This window comes from Zalophus californianus, chromosome 1, assembly GCF_009762305.2.
Source record: "Zalophus californianus isolate mZalCal1 chromosome 1, mZalCal1.pri.v2, whole genome shotgun sequence".
Lineage (NCBI taxonomy): Eukaryota > Metazoa > Chordata > Mammalia > Carnivora > Otariidae > Zalophus > Zalophus californianus.
The window spans coordinates 78993580-79016951 of record NC_045595.1 but is presented as its reverse complement, the minus strand read 5'-3'; the positions used below and the strand labels follow the sequence as shown (position 1 = coordinate 79016951).

General features: G+C 39.7%; 2 protein-coding genes across 5 annotated transcripts in view; one reads left to right on the top strand and one right to left on the bottom strand.

The window, feature by feature from the left end:
• Positions 1-15968, top strand: part of UBE2E1 (ubiquitin conjugating enzyme E2 E1) — a 79477-nt gene extending 63509 nt beyond the window's left edge. For both annotated transcript variants that reach the window (XM_027582470.2, XM_027582469.2), the window contains 3 exons: positions 12744-12876; positions 13997-14144; positions 15180-15968. In XM_027582470.2, coding sequence (XP_027438271.1) covers positions 12744-12876; positions 13997-14144; positions 15180-15277 — 379 coding nt within the window. In that variant the 3' untranslated portion in view covers positions 15278-15968. The remainder of the gene's footprint in view (positions 1-12743; positions 12877-13996; positions 14145-15179) is intronic.
• A 148-nt stretch (positions 15969-16116) lies between these two features.
• Positions 16117-23372, bottom strand: part of NKIRAS1 (NFKB inhibitor interacting Ras like 1) — a 30796-nt gene continuing 23540 nt past the window's right edge. For all 3 annotated transcript variants that reach the window (XM_027582473.2, XM_027582471.2, XM_027582474.2), the window contains exon 4: positions 16117-17912. In XM_027582473.2, the coding sequence (XP_027438274.1) occupies positions 17670-17912 (243 nt within the window). In that variant the 3' untranslated portion in view covers positions 16117-17669. The remainder of the gene's footprint in view (positions 17913-23372) is intronic.

Below are 23372 nucleotides of genomic sequence, written 5' to 3'. Positions count from 1 at the left end.
GGAGAGAGGGCTTGAATTGAAGAGAGCAGGGAGGAGATGGCAGGAAAGAGCAATACTGTCAGTGGAAGCTTTTATAGTAGTAGGGCCAAATCTGTCCTTTAATGGGACCACAGGACACCTTAACCCCATAATAGTTACTGATGGCTTTCACAGAGCTCTGAGTTGGGGATGGGAGCAGTATTATTCATTTTCTGTGAATGACTGTTTTAGATCTTCACCCAAAGATGCAGTAAATCACTGGGTCACTGTTGAAAACATATTTAGGGCCCTGACAGGCAGGAGTGAACTTGTCAAAAGTCACCCCTCCGAGACCCTTAGCAACTTTATTCTAAACCACAGTCTATGAAAACTGGGCTTAAATTGCCTAGATTGAATATCCTGCATCCCCTCAAGTTTAAAAGCCTGGCTTTCCATGGGGCGCCTGGGTGGCTCATTTGGTTGGGTGTCTGCCTTTGGCTCAGGTCATGATCCCAGGGTTCTGGGATCGAGTCCCGCATCAGGCTCCTTGCTCAGCATGGAGTCTGCTTCTCCCTCTGCCCCTCCCCCTTCCCCTGCTCATGCTTGCATGCTCTCTCTCCTCTCTCTCTGAAATAAGTAAATAAAATCTTTACCAAAAACAAGTTTTTTAAAAAAAATAAATAAAAGCAAGCCTGGTTTTCCAGTCAGAAACCCTCCTTACCAGGGTAACCACAGTTACTTTCTTCCTCTCTTAGTTGACTTTATTACTAGGTGAATTTGATTCCATTTCTTCTACCCTTTGTTACATTCTTAAGAATGGAAATAGATTGTTGTTATAAAATAAATCCCCTGCATCTCATCCTGCAGGTATAACCATGATCAATAGTTTGGTTATATTGTATGTTTTATAATGAAAATGAGATTTTTTGCATACTGTTGTGAAATCTGCCTTTTCACTTCACATTACATAGTGGATTTTTAAAAACCCTGTTGAGTATGTATACCTCATGTCATTTAAGAGCTGCATAGGATACTGCTGTATGGTTGGTTGTACCACAGTTTAACCTATCTCCTATTGATAGTTCATTCCAAACTTGTTTCATCATACGTAAGGTTCTTGTAAATATCCTGATACTATAGCCATGTGCGTGTGTCCATTATTTCTTGAGGGTAAGCTCCGAGAAGCAGAATTTCTGTCAAAGGGTGTACTGGATTTATATTTGATTATACTTAATCACAGTCTATGATTACTAATTTACTCTCCCACCAGCAATGGAAAAGAATACCTATTTCATCAGTTAACACAGATTTCCAGTCTTTTAAATGTTTGCCAGTCTTGGGGCGCCTGGGTGGCTCAGTCAGTTTTAAAGTGTCTGCCTTCAGCTCAGGTCATGATCCTCAAGGTCCTTGGATAGAGCCCCTGCTTGTGCTCTCCTGCTGTCATGTAAATAAATAAAATCTTTAAATGTTTGCCAGTCTGATAGGTAAATGTGCTTCCGTGTTTAATTTGCATTTCTTTGAGTCTAAGTAAGATTGAGAATTTATTGGCCATATGAGTTTCTTTTGAGAAAAGCCTGAGTCCTTTATCCATTGCAGTTAGTATATTTCAAATTTTTTTCATAGTCAAGAAATTAGCCCTTAATCATGTACTGCAGTTCTCTTCCCTCCACCCTTTTCTAATCTTGCTCTTACAGATTTTCAGTTTTTATGTAATCATATCTGTTCATCTTTTCCTTTGTGTGTGTCCAACTTCAGTGGTGTCTCAGCTTTGCTTTCCCCAGAAAGAGAGTCTTAAGATGAGAATTCTAATACAAGTAGTTTTTTAGTGGTGTAAGGAACAAAGGTTAGAGGTGGGAAGGAAGACAGGGTAGGAAGGACTGTCAGTACCAGCTCCCACAGTGAAGGTTGCCAAAGGGAACTCTGGGGGTATTGGATAAAGCATTTACCTCAGAATTGTCCCATTCCACCATCAGCTATTGGTTGAGGGTTGTTCCTGGGGAGTGTTCACAGAACAACCTAAACTATGTGGTGTGTAAAGCAGCAACCACCATTTATCAAACTCTGGTCTATCTGGGGGCTGGCTGGGGCGGCTGGAACTATCTGAAGGCTTCCTCACTCACCATGTCTGGTGCCTGGGCCAAGAAAACTCAAATGGCTAAGGGCTGGAACACCTGGGGCTTCTCATTCATCCCTTATATTTGGTCTTTCCACATGGTCTCTCCAGTAGGTAGGCTTCAGGGTAGTCACACTTCTTACATGGGCTTTAGGGTTTCCGAGGTGCAGAGAGACAAACAGCTTCTAGTTCCTGCTTAAAACTTTTTTTTTTTTTTAATATCAGATGGGAGTAAGAGTAAAATACTTTTTAAAATTGTTGCCCAGTTATGCTGATATTAAAGTAATCTACCTAGCCTTTCTCAAACCTTTTTTTGTTTTAGGACCCCAGTATGTACTGTTAAAAATTATGGGCCCCAAAGAGCTTTTGTTTATATGGCTCATTATTATGGATTTTTACTGTATTCGAGATTAAAGCTGAAACATTAAAAATATTTACCATTCATTTTAAAATAAAACATGCTTACATTTCTAATGAAAATAACATTTTCCAAAGCTAAAACACTTAGAAGAGTGACACTGTTTTACATATATGCAAATTGCTTTAATGTCTGACTTAAGACAACTGGATTTTTTATTTGCTTCTGCATTCAGTCTGTTGTCATGTCACACCTCGTGTAGTCTCAGGAAAACTTCACAGTACAAATGTGAGAGAATGAGAATTAAAAAGGCAAATACTGTTTAGAATTGTGAAAATAGTTTTGACCTGTGGGCTTGCTGAAAGGGTCTTCGGAGAAGTGCTGATCTAGCCTTTCCCAGATGTGAATGCCAGCTTTAGCTCAGAACATCTTTTTTCTTTTTTTTTTTTTTAAGAATTCACGTGAGTTCTGTACTGAGGGATGTTGTAGGGATCTGGACCTAGGATGAGAGACACCTGCTTGGGTGTTTACTCAAATCCCTGGAAAGAGGATGCGGGTTGAGGACAAAAAATCAGTAAAATTGCTACAATTAAGAGACTGTCAGGGCAGTTCCAGGCTGATTGGGTGGTATAGAAGGGTGTTTTGAGATGCCCTCATAAATGTAACATTCTAATTGGAACACTTTTAAGAGCAAAACAGACAGTAAAAAATTTAAAATTATTTTAATTTAAAAAAGCTTCACCAGAGAATAAAATTGAGTGTTCATACCACGTGATAAATGACTCCCCCCCCCCAAAATCACTGCAGCAAGATAGTGCAATTTTCTCTGCTCTGTGGCAAGATGTTGAACCTGTTTTTTGTGCATTTACACTTTTTACTTCCCACATTTCCCTTACCATGCCACCCCCTGCCTACTTCACCTGCAGTATGAGATTGGCAGCAGTTCCTTGTGGAGGCCGTGCAGTTGAGTGTGAGTGAATGGGAAACTTTTAACTGTGGTCATTTCCTAGTCAAAAGATACACCGTAGAATCCTAGAATTGAGTAAAACCTGGTAAGTTCCTTTTTGAGAATTTTGGTATCCCTTAAATAGCTTTCCTTGCAACACTGTTGCTTTTGAGGATCTGCATTAAATGTGTGGAGGGTACGAGTGTTAACAACTGTACCATATCCCCTCCAAAAGTTTAAAGAAGAGATTCTGCTTTCCTCCATTACTCTCACTTACCCACAGCACAGTTATCATCCCAATAGAAGAGTTGGTTGTGCTTTTGTGGGCCCTGTGAACTGATTACTGTTAAGAACCAGAGACTGATAATTGATTTCTATTTACTCACTTAGATAACAGTGTTGTATACGCTAATATAAGCAATGCGACTAAAAAATCAGGACTCAACCACTTGACTGTAAGGCAGATATCCTGCTCTGGATTATTTTAGTGGCAGTAGAGGGAACTTGATTCTGTTCTGACCGTTTTTCTATCTTCTCGGGGGGGAAAAAGCAAATTAGAGTTGTTCTTAAGCTTGTACAGTTCTGCAGAAAAGAGCTATTGTCTGATCTTCCTTTGTCCTGAACACCTACCTGTTTAACCTTGTATAGAAAAAAAGGTTTTTTGAGACACAAGAGATACCGATCTTTTATTTAATTCTCTCTAAACGTTCCTATGTGCCATTCTCCGCCATTCCCCACCCCAATTCCTTTTAGGCCCTTGACATTTGACTAGTTTGAATTTCACTTGCTTGGTACCTTTAAACTCCACTCGTATGTCGGTAGTCCAGAAGTTACAGCGTGATTTTTATTTTAAATTTTTTAAGATTTTATTTATTTGAGAGAGAGCAAGCACAAGCAGGGGGGGAGGGAGAAGCAAACTCCCCACTGAGCAGGGACCCCGATGTGGGACTCAATCCCAAGACCCTCGGGATCAGAACCTGAGCTAAAGGCAGACGCTTAACCGACTGAGCCACCCAGGTACCCCTAAAGCGTGATTTTTAGTTCAGTTTACTAAACACTGTCATTACTGGGCCATCCCTCCCTGGTGGTAAGGACCCAGTGATGTCCACAGTGTTTTAGATCTGCTCGTTTCACTATCCCGACTGTCGTCTCTTTCAAATTATCATGAAACTAGTTTTCTTTTTAAAATTGTGTCCTTACTCTGTGTGCATCTGATTTTCTTTTTTCAAGATTGGAGTATAGATTTCCAGAAGGGCTGGATTGTTTTCTAAAGCAACAACATATAAGGTAAAACTACAATTGAATGGCTAGCTGAGCAAGATTGAGCCTTTGTGGTGTTTTGTTATTTCACCTAATTTGGAAACATTGTCATGTAATTCTGAACAGTGGTACATATTTTGCCAGCTAATTAAATATTGTTAATTACTACTATACTAAGCCCTGTAGTATGTGTGGAAAATTACTATTCTCTAGAGACTTAAAATCTGATCTAAGAGAGATTGTTAAATCCACATGGCTGTAGCGGTGTGTGTAAATACCTACCAATCTGTTCACTTTCTGGTTTGGAACAGATTTCCCAAAAATGAACTCTACAGTTTCCATGGGCCTAAAAATCAGCCTTGTGCTTCATGAAAAGTTGTATCAAATTCCTTTGAAGGTTTATCCCCTTTCTGCTGGAGGAAAGGCACCATTTCCTCAATGTTTATGACACAATATTGGGGGCTCCATGGCAACACCATTGTTAGTAGACATGGATCATATTGTTCTGGATCTTAAGTGTCTGAGTCCGTTTTCTTCCCATGTGTAGGAAACTGTAACCCCCTATTTGGGCCCACTTTGTTCCAGTGCAACTGCTTAGATATGCTGGATACCACTGATGTGAATTCTTATGTAGGAGTCCTTTAGGTTGGCCTTTGAACTGTAAGTTCTGCCCACGGAATGATAACCTGGATGGTACATCCCCAGCAGTACCACCTTGGAGGAGGAGGCCTCTCTTAGTTATTAGAAAGTGACCAACCCACTTTTTAATAGCAATGTCACCTCACCAAGCCACTAGTGTGTTAGTCACCTTACTGAGGTTTTCTGATTTTTCAAGTTCTTCTGCCACTCACTTCTAGGTTACAAATGGCAACTGTTTTATGAAGGGAAGGTTAGGATAAGAAGCTTTTTATTTTTTATAAAATTCCTCTGCATGTGCTATGTAGATGTCATGGAGAAGGCAGCTTTCATTCCCTGGAGAGTATGTCTATTGGGAGATGATTGTGGGAGATGAGAATACCCTCTGGTAGATTGCTGCATTTATACTACTCTGTCCTCTTTGAATGTCTTAGCAAAAGAAGAATAAATTAAGAATGGATTTTGAGTAGTGGGTTGTAGGGAATCTAGATTTGATTGTGGGTCTCTTCCTATAAAAGCATTTTCTAAGTTCTCTATATGGTATTTAGTAAGCATTACCAGGGTTGATACTTACTGCAGAGAATTATAGGTAGTGAAGGAGAGAGCTAGAGAATATAAATGGTAAAATTAAGCCTAGATGATTAGAAGGTAGAGTTGGCATTTATTTGCCACTTAATGTCCCCTGTAGCTAGGTTCTCAAACTTTTTTTTTAAAGCTTTTATTTATTTGACACAGAGAGAGCGAGAGCAGGAAGATTTCTCAAACTTTTAATGTGCAAATTCTGATGCATTAGGTGTGGGGTGGAGTCAAAGTCTGCAAACTCCCAGACAATGCTGATGTTGCTTTGTCCAGAGACCACATTTTGAGTATCAGGGGTCTATAGAACCTTTAGGGCACACGCCAATCTAACTTTTAATAACAACCCTGGATATTGAATGTTTTTTTTCTGTACCACGCACAGCAGTAAAACAAAGATGAGGAAGGGCACTAGAGTCTGACAACAGGGATTGAAACTGTGAAGCTCTTACCTTTATTAGCTCAACCTTGAGCACATTTCTCTAAGCAGGATTTTCAGCCTTGGCACTATTGACATTTTGGGTTGAGAATTTTTTTTTTTTAAGATTTTATTTATTATTTGACAGAGAGAGAAAGCACAAGCAGGGGGAGCAGCAGGTAGAGGGAGAAGCAGACTCCCACTGAGCAGGGAGCCTGATGCAGTGCTTGATTTCAGCACCCCGGGATCACGACCTGAGCCAAAGGCAGACACTTAACGACTAAGCCACCCAGGCGGCCCTTGAGAGAATTCTTTTGTTGTAGGGCGCTATCTGGTGCCTGGTGCATTGGAGAATGTTTAGCAGCACCCCTGGCCTCTACCCACTAGGTGACAGCTCCCTCCTAGTTGTGACATCCCAAAATATCTCCAGACATTGCTAAATGTCACCTGGGGGGCAAAACCACCCTTTATTGAGAACTGCTCTAAAGCAGTGAGAATGTGGGAGTTTGGAGGATTGTGTGACATAATACATTTTGTTTTGTTTTGTTTTTTTAAAGATTTTATTTATTTGACAGAGACACAGCAAGAGAGGGAACACAAGCAGGGGGAGTGGGAGAGGGAGAAGCAGTCTTTCCGCCGAGCAGGGAGACTGATGCGGGGCTTGATCCCAGGACCCTGGGATCATGACCCAAGCCGAAGGCAGACGCTTAACGACTGAGCCACCCAGGCGCCCCACATAATACATTTTGTATAAGCAACTGATTTGAGAGATTACTTGGGATTTTTAGGTGGGTAGAATGAGCTTTTAACTCAGTTGATCATGAGCCTCTACCCTTTTTTGAAATATGCTGGCACATTTGCTAACTTGCCCCATTTTTCACTTACTTTGTGCTGTTGCTATCCATATGCTTGTCTGTAGCATGTTTTTTTCCATCTTCCCAGCCTTTACCCTCAACTTTTTTTCCTCGGATATGAGGCCACATACCTAAGCTTTTTAGAGTTATGCCTAAAATAATACCTGAATTAGGGTTTCTGTGTTTGTATGCAAGGGTCATCTCTCCCAATAAAAGTGTTAAAAATTGATCAGATAGAAATATAATCTTTAAAAACACTGAGTATAGGGTGCCTGGGTGGCTCAGTTGTTAAGTGTCTGCCTTCGGCTCAGGTCATGACCCCAGGGTCCTGGGATCGAGACCCACATCGGTCTCCCTGCTCGGTGGGAAGCCTGCTTCTCCCTCTCCCACTCCCCCTGCTTGTGTTCCCTCTCTCGCTGTGTCTGTCTCTGTCAAATAAATAAAATCTTTAAAAAAATTAAAAACACTGAGTATAATTTCACCTTGCTTCCAGGATGTTCTTTAAAAATTGAAATGCATCTTTGGTTGCTGTTGAAATGGAAGAACAGTAGTCTACAATAAGTTAGTATTGAGTATGGGAGTGGGGGAGGACTTACAAAAACATGATTTTAAAACAAAATGAAGCTTAAACATTAACTTATGTAATTATCGTAGAAATTTTCAAGTCAGGGGCACCTGGGTGGCCCAGTTGGTTAAGCAACTGCTTTTGGCTCAGGTCCATGATCAAGTCCCACATCGGGCTCCCTGCTCAGCAGGAAGTCTGCTTCTCCCTCTGACCCTCCCCCCCCATGTGCTCTCTCTCTCTCAAATAAATAAAATCTTTAAAAAAAATTTTTTTTTCAAGTCAATCCAGAGAGCCCATGAAATTCTATAATAAGACCGCTCTAATGACAGTTTTTCTAATTGGTTTTATTTAAGATTATACCTTAAATGACTGTGTTGATTATATTTTATACTGTTCAAATTCTATTTAATTATCAATATAGTATTAATAAGGCATAAGAAGTATGACGTGTAGCTGCCTTGTCCCGTGGTTACTGGAGGAAACATGGGTTTCGAGCAGTAAGGGAAAGGCTGGTGGAGGAAGAGTCCTTGTCATTGAGTTTGGTGCTGATCAGTCAACAGGCAGACTTTCCTTCAGAAGAATGTTGTGGTTCATGACAGTCCCTGCTGCTAATGTCAGTGTATCTCTCTGAAGTCAGAAACCATTACAGAAGAAAATACTGTGTCAAAAATAGAAATGACTCTTTTCCTTTCTTTTTTTTTTTTTTTTTAAAGGTAAGCTCTATGCCCAGTGTGGAGCTTGTACTCAAAACCCCAAGACCAAGAGTTACATGTTCGGGTGCCTGGGTGGCTCAGTCGGTTGGGTGACTGCCTTCGGCTCGGGTCATGATCCTGGAGTCATGGGATCGAGTCCCACGTCCAGCTCCCTGCTCAGCGGGGTGTCTGCTTCTGCCTGGGACCCTCCCCCCTCTCATGCTCTCTCATGTTCTCTCAAATAAATAAAATCTTTAAAAGTCATATGCTCTACCAACTGAGCCAGCTCGGTGCCCTTGACTGTTATTTTTCTTAAAATGTTTGCCACAGCTGTATTTATTTTGACTAGAAGGAAAAAAGACTGAATCAAGGGCAGAATTTTTTTTTCCTTTTTGACTTGTGTAAGAGTTCTGTGTATTTATTATACATTTATTTTGAGAGGTGTTTTAAGTCTCTAACAAAATCTGAAAGGCAAAGGCATGGTCTCCTTCCACCTTCTCAGTCTCAGCCTCATGCCAAGATTCTAATCACAGTTATGTTGCAACATCTTCAAACAGGGACATGTATTTTTCTTGTTCCCATATTCCCTTAATTTAAACTCCTCCATCTCCCATACTTTCTAATCACTTAAATTAATTACTAATTTAAATCACATGCCATTCTAAAGTACATTTCCATAAGTGTTTGAAACTTAAGTTCTGTTTCTTATTGTGGAACTAAAAGGTATCTTAAAGGGTGGGGACAGAAGGCTGGTAAAGGAATATGCTGACCCGAGGGTAAACCTAGTCAGTCATTTATGGAAAAGAGGGTGGGGTGCTGGAACAGACCTTCCCCGTAGTGTCGCCGGTAAAGACTCTCTTGTTCCTGGTTCCCCTTCACAGTGGCCTTCTGAGAGTTGTAAATTTGGGCCCACACCACTCCCCCCCCCCACCATAGGTCTCTCTACCCACCTTCTAGATCAGTAGATCCTAACTTTACAGTGAGAACCTGGAAGAAGAAAAAAGGCAAAAGATTTGCAGGACCGTAATTTTTGTTTCATTCTATGATTAATAAAATGCACATGACAAAATGTTACATGAATTTCTCCAGTAACAGCTTTTAAAGTGAGTAAAGTTTTTATTCAAGCAGCAATGCTTGGTCCTTCCAGTGGGTTCTCAGATCCTTCCCTGTAACTCCCAAGTCCCCTGGTTGAGGATCTACAGAGTAGGGATCCATGCTGTTCAGTTTTTAACAGGGCTCCTGTTGCATGCTTTAGGATTTCAACTGCATTTGATATTTCACTTAGTATTATTTTTCTTAATATAACCCACCTTTATTCTGCATTTTCAAAGTTTGACAGAAGCATGGTATTTTTTTATGTTTATGTTGCATATTTGATTCCTCTGTTTTTTTTCTGAACTTTGTGAAAAGTTTATACCTAAACTGAAAGCTGATTACACACAAGTAGCCACCTTGAATATCCAGTTATATCATAGGTGATAAGCTGTAATGTTAAAGCTTATGTTCTAAACTGGTTGTCCTCCAGTAACCTGTACCAGGGATTCCCAAAAGCAACCAATACCTGTTTAAAGATCACATCGATTCTTAGGTCCCTTCACATAGATTCTTAGGTCCCTTCCGAATATTGGAAATTCAGTAGGCCTAGGAGGAGGAGGGGTCAGGAATCTTGAAAGTTCCATAGGTTATGTTGAGGAACAGTGAAGTTTGGAAATTACAGTTTTCTGTACAATCCATAAAAGCTGCTTATAGTGCTCTATTGTTAAATCTTTGTTCTTTTTTCTGTACTAAGAGGCCAGCAGAATTGGGCCCATGTCAACATGTTGCCTCTAGGGTAAGACTGACTTTACTGTAAGTTTTTTCTGGGTCTCTTTCTTAGCATTGCCAAGCTGACTGAGGAAACCTGTATGGAATGCTGCCATTACTGGGTTTTAGATGGCCTGGCTTCTCCTTCAGGCCTGGGTTCCTCCTCTGTAAAAAGAGAGGTTTACAGCAGATGATTGTCTTTGCCTTTTAGCTTTTAAGCCTTAGATATCATTAACTAGATTAAATAGGATAGTTCATCCGTTATCTGCAACCTCTATACCAGTGGTGTCTTCACCTCATTAGTCCACTTTTCAGTTAACTGTAGTCTGGTAAACAGGTATCTTAGCTGTAATGCCAGTGTCTATAGACTTTTTGCCCAAGAACATACACTGGATGCAAATATGTAGGCAGACCAGATGACCAAAGACCAGTTTTAACCTCAGGACATGAAGCTGTAATCAGGATAGTATCCTTTCACTAGAGGTTACTGCATGTTCTTAGAAGTAGAGGGCTGATTTAAAAGTTCTCCCTACATCCCACCTTGTGAAAATTATGGTCAGATGATATGTAAAAGTAGGAAGTGATCTTAAAACAAAACAAAACAACAAAAAAAACCCAGGACTTCATATTAGAGACCATGTTAAATAATCTCTTTCCATATATATCCACTGCAAAACAAGTTTTTGAATAGTTGAGAATACCAATCACAAGGATATTAAAGGACCATACTATTTGAATCAGTAGGAATAATTCATAACAACTGTGATACTACCATTTAGTGAGACTACTGTGGGTCTGTTTTTCTAGATTTCCCCCCCCCAACCATTTTAATTATCAAAACATTCCTGAGAATTTGTGGTTTAGGTTTAGTGACTTGCTCAAGGTCACATAGCTAGTTAAGTGCTCAAGTCAGTGTCCAAGCTCTGTGCCTCCTGGCCAGTTTGGGCCTACTCTTCCCATTAGCCCATGTTCTTCTATCTGTATTTTTTCTCTCCTTTTTTGCCACATCATGTTTTCTTCCCCAACTTCTGTTTCTTTCTGGTTTTCTTTTGTCAACTCATTCTGAAATAAAAAAATCTGTGGTGGGTTTGTGGAAAGTATAGGGCCACAGGCAGGTATCTTTTTTTTTCCTTTTCCTTCCTCTTCCTCTAATCTTTCTCATTTTTTTTTTTAAAGATTTTATTTATTTGACAGAGCGAGAGCAGGAACACAAACAGAGGGAGTGGGAGAGGGAGAAGCAGGCTTCCCGCCGAGCAGGGAGCCCGGTGCGGGGCTTGATGCGGGGCTCGATCCCAGGACCCAGGGATCATGACCTGAGCCGAAGGCAGACGCTTAACGACTGAGCCACCCAGGCGCCCCTCTAATCTTTCTCTTAAATGAAGGAATTGAATGAATCTCATCTCTAGCCAGTTAGCAGAGGGCGTCTTGAAGACGAGTTTTTGTCTTGTTCATTATTGAAATCTCTGCCATTTAACTTGGCCTACATGTGCATTCAGTAAGAATGAGTGAATGAATCCAGTTCATACCATCCATTCATTTAAAATAGCAGTTTGCCTGCTCTGTAGAAATTATCCTGTGTATTGACTGGGATATGCAAGTCTTTCCAAGTAAAGACCTTTCTGTTGTTTGGCTGACACACATCATTATCCTTGAAGCAACTGTTAGTAGCTAGGTTTGAGAAATTGGAGCTAAAATGTGTAAGTTAACCAGTTGAATACTGTCATGTCCATGCTCTGGGAAGTCTTTTTAAAATTAGTACCTAAAATTAGTATCTTTTCCTCTCTCCTCGATACCAGAGTCCTACCCACACTTACTTGTTTTGGGCAGGTTATAAGTTCTTCATCGGTCTTGGAATTGGAGGGTAAATATTTTTCTGTTTTTGTTTATTATTGTACTTGGATACAGAACACTCTACAAGCTAACACAGTGCTTTGGAAGGGTATTATGGTATAACTAAATATAAAAGTGACTTAACAGGGAAAGGGATAAATTAACATCCCAACTCTAATTTTTAGAGAACCTGATTATAGAATTTTATACCTTGAAAGGCAAATTGAGTAACTTGCCATTGGATGCTCTGTCATGCTTGTGCTCCTCCCACCCAGCATGGTTTACAATGTAAAAAGTACTGTAATCTACTGGACTCCTTTTAGGATAAGATTATGGAAATAGAAGAAGGAACAAGAAACCCAGGCAGTGAGTCAGAAATGAAACTTTGCTTAAAATGGTCATCCGAAATGAATAGTTGTGAGCAAAACCACTGAATATTTACATTTTCTTATGATTGAGGAGAGGTTTGAGAATTGAATTTCTTGCTTATTCACAGCTTAAGTAGGCTTAGAGTGGTTTAAACCTTCTTTATTATTCAGTTTACTTGACTTCAGGCTGATGGATTTGTTGCAGTCCAGAATCAGATTGAGTCTGAAAGACACTTCTGTTTTGTGGAGAGAATCCATACATTAAACAAAAAGGAAGAGAAGAGATCTTTTTTCCTTTTTTTAAATGCCCTATAAAAACTTGGATGGTGTCACCATCTGCTTACCTTTTGATGTATTACTTCACAGTGCTGGTCCCAAAGGTGATAACATCTATGAATGGAGATCAACCATTCTGGGGCCTCCAGGATCCGTGTATGAAGGTGGTGTATTCTTCCTTGATATCACTTTTACACCAGAATACCCCTTCAAGCCTCCAAAGGTAAGAATTTCCTGATTTATAGTCATATTTACATATTGCCATGAGAGACTATTGAAGCTTTTAAATTAGAGTTTTAATCACAAAAGGTAGATTTCTGTTTTATCTTTAACGAATCTCTTAAGTACATTTGGATGGACACAAAACATTTGCATGGGGGGAGGGGGGCTTTGCCTCTTGCAGAGAGACCATAGTTCTAGGAGTATGTGCTTAAAATCCTGCTATTTTTAGTAACATAGCAACCCAGAATCAATCCCCTCTTTTCCACTCACAGGGAAGAAGTTACTGAACAGTTAAAAATGGTGTCAAAATATCTGTGCACTAAAGTAATTAGAAAGTCAGAATCTCCTACCAAAGACTTGGATTCTGCTCCTTGTCATGTTTTGGTCTTGTTCAAATTCTTAACCTCCAGGCTTCGGGTTTTCTTATCTAGGATAGTATCTCCTGTGACAATCTATGATTGTTATTTACTAAGTGGTAATTTTTACTTCTGAATGATTGTGTTTCACAAATAAAAATTAGGAAACCAAAATAAAGCAACCCAGGCTTATATGGCTTGTGTTAATTTGTCTACTGCTATGATCCTTACCCATTTATGGCTCCTCACTTGTGGAACTCCATTATAGTGACTCTGACCTATGTAGACGGGATATCTGCAGGATCTAATGTAAAAGAAAAAGCAGAACCAAGTATCTTCTTCTCCTCCCCCCCCTTTTTTTACAGCCTTTACAGATGAGCATTTTGCTTTTGTGTTTATGTACCCACTGTGTTGTATCTGTTTGAATTTATTATAAAGCTTTTTTTAAGGCCATGTAGTACCAGCAGCTAACACAAGAGGTCAGCAAACACTTAGCTATTTCAAACTTAAATTATTTGAAACACTGAAACTACTAAAGATGAATTTGAGAAAAAAACTGAAGTTACCATGCTTTTTGTTGATGGATATTACCTTTGAAATGACTGAGAGTCTATCTTAACCTATCTTAACAGCTTTAGTTTAAACTCTTTATTCATCTTTTAAAGAAACAGACATTTTTAAATTAGAGCCACTCAATTGAAAAAGCAATTTAGTAAAAATGTCATTGTTTGCTGTTTAAATTTTAACACTGTCTTATTTTTTTAGGTAACATTTCGGACAAGAATCTATCACTGTAATATTAACAGTCAAGGAGTTATTTGCTTGGACATATTAAAAGATAATTGGAGTCCAGCACTAACCATTTCTAAAGTTCTCCTTTCTATCTGCTCCCTTCTTACAGACTGTAATCCTGGTAAGGTTAATTTTTTTTTTTCTTCTTTCTCCTCATCTGAAAAATACTTGTTCTGATAAAGTACAAAGAGCTTTGAAAGAACAAAAAGTAGGGGTACCTGGATGTACATGTAGTCAGTTGGGCGTCTGACTCTTGGTTTTCAGCTCAGGTTGTGGGATTAGGCCGTGTTGGGGCCTGCTTAGGATTCTTTCTCCCTGTGCCCTTCCTGCTCATATTCTTTTTCTCAAATGAAAAGATAAATCTTAAAAAAACAAAACTAATCTTTTAAAGAAAGTTTTAATCGAGTTCAATCTACTAGTTGAAAAAGGCAGTAATTCTAGGCTCTAGGAACAAGATGTTTTAAAACTAGGACTTCTATAAATTTGCCTTAGGTTTTTACATTTTTCATACAGTTCTCTTTAAACCACATATTTCTAACTAAATGTTGACTCATCTGCATAACCTCTCCCGTGCCTGCTGGTTCACTGAGTACTTGCCCCAAAGCTGGTGTTAAATTTTGAAAGTGAGATTTCTTTGCTTAATAGTTAGGGTTTATCAGACTGACTGTGGTGGGGTGGGGGGAAGCTTATTCCTTTTATTATTAATTCTATTTAGATTTCGGAGCAACACTCTACTTAATTGTTGAGGTCCAGGTTTTGACCTAGTAACCTGGCTTTTTTTAAGTAACTAGTTTAGAGGTAAATACTGCAACAGCCTGGAAGACTTTACAGTATTCCACTGAACAGTCATATAAACACAGTTGGATTCCATGTTCATCGTAGCCTTGAACATTCTGGTTTGTATTGAACTTAACACATAAGAGCAAAAACATTTCCAACTGGGTGCTGTTTGTTGGGAGAAAAATAGAATGAACAATAAAGCTACACTAGTACTGAAGCCTGAGCACTCTGTTTTAAGAAGTTTTCCCCATACATATGGTGCCCGTGATAATGGAATAGTGTTTCAAAACTAGTTTTGATCACAGATACTTTGCATATTTCTTTCCAAGCTGTCACTGATTTATGTGCTAAAATTTAAAACATTCTTTTCTTCCAGCTGACCCTTTGGTGGGAAGTATTGCCACTCAGTATATGACCAACAGAGCAGAACATGACAGAATGGCCAGACAGTGGACCAAGAGATACGCTACATAAATTGGGTTTTCACAATTCTTACATTGTCTGTCACAGAGAGAGCTGCTTATGATTTTGAAGGGGTGGGGGAGGGTGGGAGTTGGTAAAGAGTAGGGTATTTCTATAACAGATATTATTCAGTCTTATTTCCTAAGATTTTGTTGTAACTTAAGGTATCTTGCTACAGTAGACAGAATTGGTAATAGCAACTTTTAAAACTGTCATTAGTTCTGCAACATTAGCTGAAATGTAGTACAGAGAATAGACATTTGGGTTCAGTTGCTTGTAGTCTGTAAACTTAAAATAGCTTAATTTTGTACAGGTTACACACATGGCCATTTATGTAAAGTCCTTCCAAGACTACACATTTTTTTTTGTTGTTCAAAAAAATTGGAATTTGTTTTCCCTTCTTGGGAGGGAACATTGATATTTAACAGTTTTTAGAGACTGTCATCTCATATATAAAATGGATACGTGGCTATAAGACACCATATAGGAAATGAGTAGTTATGTATTTTATTTTATATGCCAATCTACTTTATTGTGACAAGATAAGAGGTTTGAATCACGACTTGTGAAAACCTGTAGTAAAATACCTTAAGCTGTTAACTGTAAGGTGTGGAATAGGAGTTGCTCAGTGGATTGGTTATATGTTGTGGACTACTTAAGTCTGCATTTGTTACTGTGCTAATAAACAATATTAAAACAACCACCTAACATTGCTGTATTCATTTACTTTCTTTTGCCTGTGTTGTAGTTTGCAGATTCTGAAACTTGGTAAAGCTTTGCTACTACACAACCTACAAGTAATACAGACTGAATAATGAGCAAGGACCTAGTTAGGTTTGGTATGCTACTGTGTTTGAGGTGTCTTAGAAAAGGTTAGAGATGGATTCTCATGACTATATTAATACATCTCCCTGAGAGGGCAATTTGGCAGTACCTAAGTTTACATATATCCAGCAGTTCTGTTTCTTTGCATCTACTCCAGAGAAACTTTTTTAAATCACTGTAAAAGTATTCATCTCTGTAAAAATAATTAAAAGAAACCCAGATCAACCTCAGGGAATGACTTAACCATTATCTGAATGGTTTTTTGGCAAAAAAAATGTATTTGTGATGAGGAATTTTAGCCAGTTAAATGGAAGCAATACTAGCTGATTTACAAGTTTTGTATTTTATGCAGTTCTTCGTTTGAACTCTCACAGAAATGAACCAATTAACTTTAAAGTCACTGAACCTAGCCTTGAAAATACTCCACTTAAGAAATGTTGGTAGAGACTCTTAATCTTGGGGTCCTGACTTTGAGCTCCATGGGTAGAGTTTACTTAAAAAAAAAGTGTACTAGATTTTTTTAACATGTCTTTGCTGAACAGCTTATTTCATATTTTACATATAGATCAAATAGCTGAGGGGTGCCTGGGTAGCTCAGGTGGTTAAGCATCCAATTCTTGATTGTGGCTCAGGTCATGATCACAGGGTTGTGAGATCCAGCACGGAACCTGCTTAAGATTCTTTCTTTCACTTTCCCTCTGCTCCCTGCCCCTACTTCTAAAAAAAAAAAAAAGCTGCTTTGTCAGTTGAAATCCTAAGCAGCTTGCTTCCTACTTCTAAAATTAGTTACAGTATCGTCAACTTGTGAAATACAGTTAGTCCCACTGCCCGGATATTGCCAAAATCTTCAAAGAATACCATAGTACAAACTCCAGTATCTAACCTGAAGTCCAGTATTTTTATGATACATTTTATTCCACATGACTATGTATCCAGAAAACTGTTGAAGAGGTATAGTAATACTTGTGGGAATGGAAGCTTTAGTGTCCTTCAATGCTTAGTGGTTTTCTAAAGAGCAAATGCTTTGAACGTATTTACACCATCTACTACCTCAAGTCATGCTAAACATATAATTTGAACAAAGTTAAATCATAGGTTTTGTTCTATTTAGCAAGGTCTCCATGAGATAAAATTTAACACCTAAATTGTTTACCGTTTGTGATCTAAAAATGTCATTTTATAATTCTAGACATTAGATGATTAATGAACTTCTTAAAAACAAAGGTATATTTGAGCAGAGAAGTTTGCATAAAGTTACACAGAAAAATGGCTTCTGAAACAAGTTGGGGGTTGTGGAGCTACTGGTCTTACAGACATACCTACATACTACCCAAACTTTATTTTACTCTTTGGACAAGTGCAACAAAAATTAGGTGACAAGTTTCAAACAATGACAATGCAAATATATTACTTCATATCAGGCAATAAACTTAGCCCAAATAATTTATGACCTAAAGTACATGACTTCCTTAAAGGTTTCCTAAGGACCAAAGGTAGATGCAAATGGCTTGTTTTAAATATGTTCATGGACACCTAAAGGCAATCACTATTCAACAGACAGTTGTAGCATTACTGATTTTTAGTTCTCGGAGCTAGAGTTCCCTTTGTTTTTCCTCCCAGGCAAAGGAAAGCTTGATTTGCTCTGGGGCTGGGAAAGTTTGCTGGCTAAGAGAGTGAAAGGCTCAATCAGAGTTCTCCGATCTGTAACCGTTACCTCCCACAGGCGTACTTTCTCACTTCTTGCCCATTGCTGTGCCACCTCGGCATCCACTTGTCTCTGCTCAGAAAGGTCAATTTTGTTTCCTAATACGACAATTGCTACCTGAAAGGAAAATAAAAAAGATTACACTTTGCTAACATTAGTTCCTAGGCAAGATAGAAAAATCAAGAAAACTGTCCTACTGAATATAACTGCTGCTTCAAAACTGATCCTCAGATGTGACCTAAGTTATAACTTCGTAGGACATTAACCTCATTCTTCCTGAATGCATTTTTGTTAAAAAATGCAGATGCTGTACAGCGTGTTAACTAGGAAACATTTTAAATGATCAGTAAGTGAAGTCACTCAAGTCTGTTCACATTATTCCTGATCACAGACAAGTGCCTGATGCAAGCACTAAACATTTGTTGAATGTATGGACCCATAAGAATATTTTACACTAAATGTAAGGCAGTCACATTCACTTAAGCTGAGTGCTTACTGCACACCATGCAGTTTCAGGCCCCCAGAATATGGCACTCACAAGGCGGTCAAAGCCCAGGACGAGGGGAGGTCTGGAGGAGAGAGAGTATCTAATTTTCAGACCCTTGACTGTATAGAGAAGACAACAAAACAAGATATGGAAAGTAGAAGAAGGGCAGTTAAGAGTTGTTAGAGAAGGCATCTCTGAGGAGCAGCTTTGAACTAGGACATGTAAGCCATTGCTGTGTTCCTGCCTTAAAACGGAGCTCTCCGTGCTCCAGTTGGACCATGCCTCCTAGGTAGGATGGAACAGGCCCCAGAGCTCTGGTTTTCTTGGCAAGTCTCATACTCCTTCATTTCTCAACAGGATCTATCCCTTTAGGTCCTCCTGCCATTCATCACCCACATTTTCATCTTCACATGTTATCACCTAGTCTGATCCAGTTGCAGAAACTGTGCCACGTTGCCCCTAGACTTTAACAAAATCCCCTTCTTACGTCCCCATCTCTGCTTTGGATGTTCCCTTCATCTTTCCTAGCTGAAACTGGCTCAGCTCTGTAGTACTCACTGGCACAGTGGGCACAGGGGATGTACGGGGTATCCTTGTCTCTCAGTGCTGCCTCCAATAACGTCCTCGAAGAACCGTAGAACTGAAGGCTGGTGCTGTTAGTCTGTCCTACCTACTACCTGTTTCCCACCCCCACCCTGTTGCTACTCATTACAGACCTGGCTCATGGTCACTCCCACACTACTTCTATCGTTAAGTCCTAGTGACTTCACACCATATGGATGACCCTTCCCAAATAGCCTTAATTATCCTCCTGCCTTCTCCGGCCATTCACGCCCATGAACACATCTGCTCCTGCCATTATAATTGCCCCCTCCACAGGCCCAATTCCAGGAAACCCACTCCCACCCCCACCTTCCTAGTTCATGCCTAACACCCTGACTACAGCAATCCTCAACACCAGAAGGACCCTGTCTCTCCCACCTTGATCACTGACCTTCAACCCTTCTCCTGACCTCAGTTCTGGGCCCAGTTTAGATTCTCTTAATTTACTACCTTGACATCATCATCCCATTGTATTCACCTGGCCAACTCCCCCCCCACCTTAAATTTAACTCTTAATGGGACTGTGCCTACACCGCCTACTGAACATGGATGGAGGGGAAAAAAACAGCCCTCCTGGCTGGTCCCAATTCAATAACTACTGACTTTAAGTGAGCTGGTGTTCTCCAGCAAATATATTAATGGCTCCTACCTTGAACCTCTTCAACCTCCAACATCTTTCCCCACCTTACCCTCAGCGGATGTCCACACTATTTCAGTAAGGAAACAGAAGCAATTTAAACTTTCACCTGCATCCACCACCACATCTAACAACCTACCGTCTTCTCGAACCCATCCTCTACCCCAGACAAGACTGTCACTCCAACAATGATTCCCCTCCCCATCAATTTCCTCTCTATCGAATCATTCCATGAGCATGCAAACACTAGCTCTCGTCTAAAAAAGCCCTCTTCTATACATCCTCCAGCTCCTCTGTTTCCCTTTATAGGACAATATATTTTACCTTTTGACTCAAAATTCTTTCAAAGAGCTATCTTTGCTGTGTCTAATCCTTATATCCAGTCCAATCAAACTTCATCTCACTGTTTTACTGTGTTCTTAAGACATCCCAAGTTTCAGGGCGCCTGGGTGGCCCAGATGGTTAAGCATCTGCCTCGGCCCGGGTCATGATTCCAGGGTCCTGGGATTGAGCCCCACATCCGGCTCCTGACTCAGCCGGGAGCCTGCTTCTCCCTCTGCTTCACCCTCTGCCTCTCCCCCTGCTCGTGCTCGCTCACTCTCTCTCTGTATCTCTGTGTCTCGAATGAATAAATAAAATCTTAAAAAAAAAGAAAAAAGGCATCCCAAGTTTCTAAAGGCTGGCCACGTCTTTGCCCTCAGCTTTTCTGACCTACCTGCACCATGATATAGTTAGATCACTCCCTATTTTTAAAGTGGTTTCTCCTCAACTGGTAACTGTTTTAAGTGCTCCAGAGCAACAGCCTTTCACAAAACTTGCTTCTCACCTTGTCCCTCAACTATGTTGTCTGTGTCAACACAGCAGTCAAAATGAACATTTTAAAACAAGTCAAAAGATGTTTAGCCTTATTCATATTAAGGAAACAAACTACTAAAGTACCGTTCTCACCCAGAAGATGCACAAAATCCACAAGCACACACTGTTGTCAAGACTGGAGAATAGGCACTTTCATACCCTTGTTATGGAAGGTAATTTGGCAATATATCCTTTGATTCAAAAACCCCATTTTGGCTGATCTTAAAACTATACCCTAAAACATACAAAATAATAAATATGTAAGATTATTCATTGTAGCACAGTTCATAATAGCAAATGACTGTAAATAGCCCAAGTGTCCATCAATTTGGAAGTGGTTAAGTAAGTATGATCATCCATGCAATGAATATGCATCACTTTTACAAAAAGGAATCTAGGGGCACCTGGGTGGCTCAGTTGTGAGGCATCTGCCTTCAACTCAGGTCATGATCCCAGGGTCCTGGGATGGAGCCCCACATCGGGCTCCTTGCTCAGTGGGAGGCCTGCTTCTCCCTCTCCCACTCCCCCTGCTTGTGTTCCCTCTCTCTCTGTCAAATAAAGAAATAAAATCTTTAAAAAAATTAAAAATAGAAAAAATTTTAAAAAGGAATCTGAGTACTGCTATGGAAAGGACTCCCAAGATATATTACATGAATGTCAAGGTGCCAAACACTATGCTACCTTTGGTGTAAGAAAGGGGGGGTGGGGGAAAACTATATGTATATTCCTATTTGATTTATCTAAAGAAACTTTGGAAGGATGCCCCAAAACAAGTGGTAAAATATTTAAAAAGCATGCTTGAGGGGCACATGGCTGGCTCAGGTGGTGTAGGATGTGACCCTTGATCTAAGGGTCATGAGTTCAAGTCCCATGTTGGGCACTGAGTTTACAATCAATCAATCAACAAATGAATAAAAAAATAAATGAATAGTATGCTTGAGATAAAGGAACTCAGTGGTTGAGGACAGGGGTGGGAACTAGACCTCACAATAGTCCTTTTTATGTATCATTTTTACTTCTGAGCCATGTGCAATCCTCATCCAATGTTTTTTTTAAATCAAATATGAAGGGCACCTGGGTGGCTCAGATGGTTGGGTGTCTGCCTTCAGCTCAGGTCATGATCCCAGACTCCTGGAATCGGGTCCTGCATCGGGCTCCCTGCTCCTTGGGAGCCTGCTTCTCCCTCTGCCTCTCTCTCTCTCTCTGTCTCTGTCTCTCATGAATAAATAAAATCTTAAAAAAATAAATAAATAAATCAAACATGAAAATAAATAAATAAATGCAACCTAAGCTAGATCATGTCTTTCCTTTGCTCAAAACCAATGGCTTCTGATCCAAAGTGTGGCCTTCATTTCCTACCATACTCCTCCTAGCCCACTCTGGCCTCACTGTTGTTCCTGAACATGACAAAGCCAATCCCAGACCCTTGCACCAGCTAGTCCCTCCACCTGGAGCACTCCTCCACCACACGGGCCTGGCTCCCTCCGTCACTTCCTTCAAATCTCTGCTAAAAGTTACCTTATCAGGGAGGCCTTCCCAGATTGCCCTACAGAAAAATAGTACCCTTGCACCCTGCTTTCCTTTACTTTTCTACACAGCATCTGACTCTTCACGATATACATTTGTCTACTGTATTCTCCGTACCTTTTACCTAAAACAGTGCCAGGCATATAGTAGTTGCTCAATAAGCATTTGTTGAATGAATGTGCTTCTTAAATCTCCCTAACCACCATATGAGAAAGGTACTATTTATCCCCATTTTACGGTTAAGGAAACTGAGGCAGAAAAGTTGAGAAGCAGAGCCAAGATTGGAGTATCATATATGAGTGTTCAATGAATCATTCTTTCAACTTTTGGGGGGCAGGGAGAATATGAAGGATACCCTAGAAAATAACAACAGCATTTATCTGTTTAGGTGGGAAAAGTGGGAAACGGGTGGGAGGAGAGCATCCATTACCTGTCTCTATGTCTTTTGAAGACTGAACCTTGTAACTGTAATCCATTCACAAAGCAAATAAGTATTCAAAATAATAAGATATCAACAACCCAGATGTCCTTCAACAAGTGAATGATTAAAGAAACTTTGGTACATAAATACCATGGAATATCACTCAGCAATAAAAACGAATGAACTTCTGATACGTGCAATAACTTGGATGACCCTCCAGAGAGTTATGCTGAGTGAAAAATGCTGATGCCAAAATGTTCCGCACTGTATGAGTCCATTTATGTTAACACTCGTGAAATGACAAGGTTATAGAAATGGAAAATAGATTAGTCAGGGATTAAGGGGAGGGGAATGGGAGGAAAGTGGGTGTGGCAAAAAAAAGATAACAGGAGGCATCCCTGCAATGACGCAACTGTTCTGTATCTTGACTATAAACCTAAATATCTTTATGGTAACATTATACTAGTTTTGTACAATGTTAGCACTCACCCAGCACTAGGAACTGGGTAAGAGATCTCTATTATTTCTTAAAATTGCATATGAATCTACAATTGTCTCAAAATAAGTTTAACATAATAAATAAAATATAAAAATCTAGGTTAAGAACATCTAGCCAGTGCTGTTAACCAATATATTATGTGGTTCCCTAGATGACAGGGAGTCAGCTGTGTGAAGATCTGGAGAAAGCTGCTTTCAGAGTTCCAGGGAGGGAACCAGCAATTGACTGGTTCAAATGAACAAAATCATCACATTGAATAAAACAAAGGGTTGTACCAGTGTCCCTGGAGTACAGTGACAGAGGAACAAAATGATAAAAATAAGATGAAAAGGATATGTATGGGCCAGATCATTTAAGGCTACAGATCACGGTAAGGAACTTATTTCTCAGTAGTAAATGAGGAGAATCCAATCATTTTATTTATTTATATATATTTATATTTACAGTTATTATTTTCTGCTAAGGCCGAAAACAAGAATCCTATTTAGCCAAGGAGACAAAGAGAGCCCTAGGAAACCGTGATCCCAAACAATATGAAGTGAACTACA